The sequence below is a fragment of the Portunus trituberculatus genome, chromosome 43, assembly GCF_017591435.1.
Source record: "Portunus trituberculatus isolate SZX2019 chromosome 43, ASM1759143v1, whole genome shotgun sequence".
NCBI classification, from domain to species: Eukaryota; Metazoa; Arthropoda; class Malacostraca; order Decapoda; family Portunidae; genus Portunus; species Portunus trituberculatus.
Window position 1 is genome coordinate 14,312,504 of NC_059297.1, and position 6,907 is coordinate 14,319,410.

A 6,907-nucleotide genomic window follows, 5' to 3' on the forward strand; every position below is an offset into this window, starting at 1 on the left:
TTTTATTGTTTCTGTGACCTTGTGAAGTATTAGTAGTTTTATCAAGGATTGAGTAATAAAATCCCCAAAATAGACAGATTTCCAAGTTGCCAGGAATGTAAGCTCCCATATTATCATTGTTTTCTAAAGGAAAATTATGTTTGAATAACACAACATCTCCAGGAATGTAATCCTTAAGTTAATCGAGAGTTGACTATATATTAGTGATGTATCGGAGGTCAAATTTCGTGGCTCCGCGGAGGCGGAGGCGGAGGCGGAGGTCAGTTTCTCAAAAAATGCGGATGCGGATGTAGTTGCGGAGGTTATGGAATAGTTTTTTGCGGAGGCGGAGGCGGAGGCGGAGGTTGTTGCCTACACCTCCGCGGAGGCGGAGGCGGAGGCGGAGGCGGAACAGATTTTTTTTTTTACCCATTTACAGTACCGGTACTGCGTCGACAATAAACTCCTGTTACTCCTTTCCCTCACTCAAATTTGGGTACAATAGGAGATAGTAATCAAGTTTTGGCAGTGTCAATGTAAAATCTTAATATTCCCGGTGAATTATTCATGGATAACTATAGTAGAGTACTATAGTTACAGGACTGTAATTGTGACTGCAGCAATCGGCTGAAGGCTAGGCTTTTTCTTTTTCATAGACTGTAGAGTACATAGGCCTTCCTCTGTCATTGCTCCACTTTCTAGTGTTTTATTTAGCATACTACTTAATTATTTCTGGCACTGATAATTTTATTTTGTAGCCTATCTCAGGATTGTTGACTTTTATTTTCTAGGAATGACAAATGATGAGATGAGAGCCGTATACGCGTATGTTTCACGTTCAGACGCGGTCAGAGAGGCCATATGTGCGTACTGCGTACTACAGTTGCATGTTACTGTTACGCCGTAATGAAACAAACATCTTACTATATTTTGGGGTGCAACTGTGTGCCGAAAAATACAGGTACCGGTAAACATCCGCGCCTCCGCAGTTTTAAATTGCGGAGGCGGAGGCGGAGGCGGAGGTCTCATTTTCTGAAAATGCGGAGGCGGAGGCGGAGGCGGAGGTCTCATTATCTGAAAATGCGGAGGCGGAGGCGGAGGCGGAGGTTAATAAAACGCGGAGGATCCGCGGAGGCGGAGGCGGAGGCGGATATCCGATACATCACTACTATATATACGTGTGTGTGTGTGTGTGTGTTTGGAGAAGTACTCAACATGACTGTATTGGTACAATAGTTATTTTTGCTATTTAGGTACAGATGCACAGCAGGTAAATTGTGAAGACAGTATTTAGTAAGGATGAACTTAATTTATAGCCATCATTTCTTTTCAGTTGATATATCTATAGTGATACCTATTTAAAATTCCCTCAGTTAAAGAGTCTAAAGAAGTTTAGAGATTAAAATGTAAAGGAATGCAGGTGGGCGTGATTACGAGGATGTCTGTGTGTGAGACATCTTGTTTCAGCTATCCCTCCATGGGGACATTAACTTCATATGCAGATATAAATAGACACAATATTGGTTCAGGCTTTCTTGATAATTATGAATGAATATGGTGGTGTTCATTGTCAGAGCTGACTACTTTCACAGCCACTTAATATTATAAAAGTGTAATTTTCTTTGTGATGTTTCTACTGCATTAAGTTGTTATGCTGATATGTAATTTTGTGCTTGTAGAAGTGTTTCTATAACTTTTTTTCTTTGTAGTGCAAACTGTCTAATACATACTCTATGTAACAATATTTGAAATATACAGTACATATATTGTACTAACAAGCACAATTATATATATTATTCCAATTAAAATGCAAATTTCATAAATTATTGGAGAGTAAATAGAAGCTTTTACATCCTTTTATAAGGAAAATGCCACAAAATCTTCCTCTGGTAACTAGAATTAAGAGGAAGAAAAATGCTCAGATACTAATGAGAACAAACAGTTTGTATATGTCTATATTTGCAGAACCACGATTTTTTTAAGTTTATGGATCTCAAATTGTAGGTGGTGTAAGTTTGCAAATTTACTTTAGTGAAGGAAGTAACTACGGTTCAGGAGCAAAAAAAAAAAAAAATAAATAAATAAAAAAATTGGAAATTGGAAAAATCTTATGAAAATAGTAGAAGTCTTTTGTAATATTGTGCCAAAGGTTTGGAGCCATTTGGTGAATTGTCCCTTTAATTACTTCTGAATGGATGTTTGTTTATGCAGTGACGGGAGAGGCACGTGCCTGTCATGTTGATAGTATATGTGTCAGTATTGATTTTGTTGCTGTTTTTACTTTTACTGTTGAACTTTGATAACTCGGATTTCGTGATAAGTCTGACTCTGACCGACCCAGGGACTGAAGTCCGAGCTGAACTGCCCGCCCAATTTTTTTTTTTTTTTTTTTTTTTTTCTCAAAAAAGTTTCACTCTCCTGCTGTATTTCGTTTTTTATTGACATTATCAAAAATCTAATTCCAACTAAATATTACATTTTAGTTGTAGTTTGAAATGATCCCAAACAAAAGTCGATCAGTGTGGTAGTTGTCGTAAAACGGGTAGCATGGAGTCCATTATGAAAGTGTATTTACGGTAGCACAATACACAACAAGTGTAAACCGAGCGAAACGAGAGGCAGGAGGCGTAGCGTGTCAGCCTGAAGAGTTTGTAGCGGTCTTGTGAAAATTTTTGAAGTGTAAAAAAAAAAAAACCAGTTATCGAGATATTCGCTCCTAAAGTTTTTTCATAATTTCGACCTTGTTTTGCTATTTGTATATTTGAAATTTTCAGATATGATTCCTGGAGCATAAGATGATAATGCTTTAGATCCCCGCTTCTTTAGCTAATATCATTCACACATACATACCCTACGTAAGGGTTAGGAAGGTACCATCAGCAGCGTCACAGCAATCTGCTGTTTTACTACTGAATTGACACTCTCTGAGTCTTTATTAGTGTGTTGGAGTGAGATAAGGATGCAGTGAACTATTTATTATTTGTCAGGTCCAGTTTTATACCTCCCTCTCAACATAAGCTTTTTGTAATAGTGTTATTGTGAGAGTTATGTGATGTATAGTTATGATGATGAAGGTAGTGATAAAAAAAGTGTTTGAAAAGATAATAGCAGTCTTATAATATAAAGAGATGGTGGAGAAGCGTGACAGTGAGGCGAGGGTTTTGGAGGGGGAGATAACACGCGTGATGGAGGGGAGATGGGAGGCGAGGATTTAAGGGATTTAATATGTCTTGTTTGACTGAGCATATATATATTTTTTTTTCAGTTATGTCCAATACCTTTCTCAAAAAAAAAAAAAAAAAAAATCAAGACAAAATTCGAAATAGCTACTTACTTGATGCATGCTATCTATAAGTACATTTTGTACTCTAGAACTTTAAAATACGGGACGCTGCTACCTAGTTTACTCATGGCAGTCCCTGTATGAAATGTACCAATCCTCCCTTAAGTGCTGAGATCCTCGCATAAAACAGCCTGCAGGTCCATCTTCTCACAAAACTTGGCCTGCACCTCTAAGATCCTATGATAGAACTCAGCCTACATCTTAGGTACATTTCTTGGGACTGAAAACATTGGAGGCTGACCCCAAACCCTACTTGTGTGCTTTCTTTAGCCTTGTGGTGAATTCAAAATGTGTCAAAATTGAATTACATTATACTGATAGAAACAGGATGATGCACGTATAGATAACACAGGGATTAGAGCAAAAACATGATATTTTGACCGAAGCGATGTCATATTCATCCTGTGCAATTTTTAAAGCATATGAGAGGTTACATGATTTTAGATTTTTAGTTATATTTCTTCTGAAGCTGAATTATCCGGGGCTAAAGAGAAAACATCCGAGGCTAAAACCCCGGATGCCCAGGCCAGGCGACGCCACTGCTCCACCTCGAAGACCTTCGCAACGAGGGCCTCAAGAAAGGAGAACTAACACAGCCAGATAACTCCATAGCAAAAAACCACCATGTCTATCAGCTATCTATAACATCAGGTCACTGCTCATTAAACACAGACATGTCCTATAACTATGTATGTGGTTGATTATCATATGAAATGTCTCCATAATACAGCAGCTAACATCCCTGGAATCAAATCTGGAGCTTTACTTTGAATCTCACCTGGAACAATTAGTTCATAACTCACACAATTACCCATATATTCATTTTTCAGGTCGGTTATTATATGGGAAACTTGGGGAAGGAAGTCCAGATGTCACAGCGGTCCTTTATCACAGAATGAGGATTATAAGGGATGTTTGGAATTCTAACAAGACAATAAGAAAAATAATGATGGATGTCGTGAATTCCAATTTAAGAGTGGGTTAATCAGCAATGGCCTGGGGTCATATAGGATCAGAATCCCTTGACCTGAGTGTAACAGCACACAGTGAGATATGAGCATACACAATTATCACTCCAGCTCAGCCATCTATTGCTACACCTCAGCTTACTCTCTTCCCATGCAGATATTCCAGTTTAGTGCTATGTGTCTCAGGCCTATGTACTCAAACTGATAGGTTGCTTGCCAACCCATCGCTCACCATCATATGGTAATTCCACATATATAACTCACTCCTAGTATCACACATGTTACTATCTGGTAGCCATCCTCCAAAGAGTAAAAAGGCAATGGATGAAGATGAGAACCAATGCCACACAACTGTAGCTTATTCACTCAACTTTGAATTTGTATGAAGGTATAATGGTAGTTTAACATTTTCAGTTAGCATCTATAATTTTCCCATTGTTTTTTGTTCCACAGACCTCTTTTGTTCCACTATGTATTTAGTAAAGTATATATTTACTTGTATGGTAGTTAATGACTCCTCGGTGTGTATGTCTGACCTATTTCTATGAACCCAGAGAGAGAGAGAGAGAGAGAGAGAGAGAGAGAAAAAAAAAGGTTTCATAACATAAGATGCATAACAGGGATTTGTGCTTGAGTTATATAAACAACAACCAGTGTTCACTGCAGTTGGTTGAGCTGACACCTCAAAACCAAAGACAACAGTTTTCACCGGGCTATTGCCACACCACGTCAACTTATTGCCTATACCTAATAGATCTCAGAGATATCTAGACAGTAGACAAGCCCTAAACAGATCCCAGCAGGACCCAGAGATATTTCTATAAATCTATAACAGACCAAAAAGATACTCAAGAAAATTCTTAAGAGATTCCAAACAGTGGCGTAGCGAGATAAATTCACATGGGGCGAAACCTGAAAACGTCTCCCCTGCAAGTGATAAGAATATGTGATTAGATATAATACACTTGTTGATTATGTATACATATATTATACTATACATACATGAACTTTGAATCAATATTTTGCGTTCCTTCAATTTTGCAAAGTCTAAAATAACGGTCTGAACATCAATATTCTCAGTAGCCCTGCTTGTGCTGCCCCCGGGCTCTGAGAAATGTGCCGCCCGGGGCATTCACCACTCTCGCCCTCCACCACTGATTTAAGAGCTACACATGCAGGTCTATAATCCTATAAGTAAAAAGCCGATTCCATAAGTATCCAGACAAGATAAATAATAACAGATTCCAATTGTACATAGGTAACTTGGAAATGTTAAGACCCAAGACACGCCTCGTGTCACACACAGTTAGAAGGCAATTTTTGTATTTCATCTCACAATCCTAGTTTTTTTGTTTACTTTTTCATATGATGCGTCCTTAGTCATACTGTTTTACATTGTTTATTGGGCTGTTATTGGGTTCATGAATTTGTTGTGTATTTATCATATTGTCGGTGATCATTTTCTTAAGATCCTCCAGCTTTTGAAGCAACAAATTTGAGCTTCCTTCATGTATTGCCTTCTCAGAGAATACCGGAGAGTCTTCAGAGGAAATGTGATTGACCTTAGCCTCAGCCACAGCTTTCTTTAAGATCTGTGATGGGACTAAATTATTTTCACAGAAAAAGAATCGTTTCCGGTTCTTATTAACATAGATATGTTTTTTTTTGTTAATTGAATTTGCTTTTATCAATGCAACTACCAAGCGACGCGGAAGCAGTCGAAATCTTTTAGCAACAGCGATCGCTTTTTCGTAAGTGACAATGTGCGATGCTTGCTTTGAGCGCCTGGCAATAATTCCAATACGCTGTAAGCTGCTGATGTCATCAACAGCAAGGCCTATTAGAAGATTGGCCATGAGAATACACACCAGAAAAAGAAATACCACAAGAATCAGATAACTGATGATCGCCGTGTTTTCGTTCACCAAGTTGGAATAATCCACCTCGCCTATCATCATCATTAGTGTCTTTACGAAGCTTCTCCCGAAAGTCTTAAAATCATCAATCTCACTGAAGAGAACCATAAAACTGACAGAAAATCCAACAAGAAGGCCAATGAAGGCGGCAATAAACTTAATGGCTGACTTGGCGATACGTGCAAACATGAGGACGTTAGAGCCCAAGATAGGCAGTCGCCCGAACATCATCATTAGTTCGACCCAGCCAAAGAAAACTGAAATTGCACTGATCTCCCTTCTCAGGTGGAAATTGATAGAGGGATCTGGATGTTCTTCACTTTTCTCAGATGAATCTGTGATGTGTGTATGGTCTAGATTCATACTTGTATGTTGGTGTGCAATCACAACATATGCAGATGCAATAAGAGACACAAATTTTGTAAGAGTTTCCCAATGGCGTAAGTACATTTTGGGATTGGCAATCATGGTGATTACTTCTGGCCACAAAATGAGAAGATACATTACTAGATGTAAAACACGAAATGCTGATAAATTTGAAAAATCCATACATATCTTGTGGCACTTGCTGGTTATGGCTATAATATAAACTGTATGGATAATTATGAATACAAAAAATGTCATCAAGGTGATATAAAATAGGAATCTGATTTTCAGCCACTTGAGATGCACAAAGCTCTCAACCAATGGATGCTGGAGGA

General features: G+C 38.3%; 1 protein-coding gene across 2 annotated transcripts in view; it reads right to left on the reverse strand.

The window, feature by feature from the left end:
- Positions 1-2,939: 2,939 nt before the first annotated feature.
- The window catches only part of LOC123518441 (transient receptor potential channel pyrexia-like), a 10,452-nt gene continuing 6,484 nt past the window's right edge, over positions 2,940-6,907 (reverse strand). For both annotated transcript variants that reach the window (XM_045279256.1, XM_045279255.1), the window contains exon 4: positions 2,940-6,907. This exon is cut by the window's right edge and continues 994 nt beyond it. In XM_045279256.1, coding sequence (XP_045135191.1) covers positions 5,667-6,907 — 1,241 coding nt within the window. In that variant the 3' untranslated portion in view covers positions 2,940-5,666.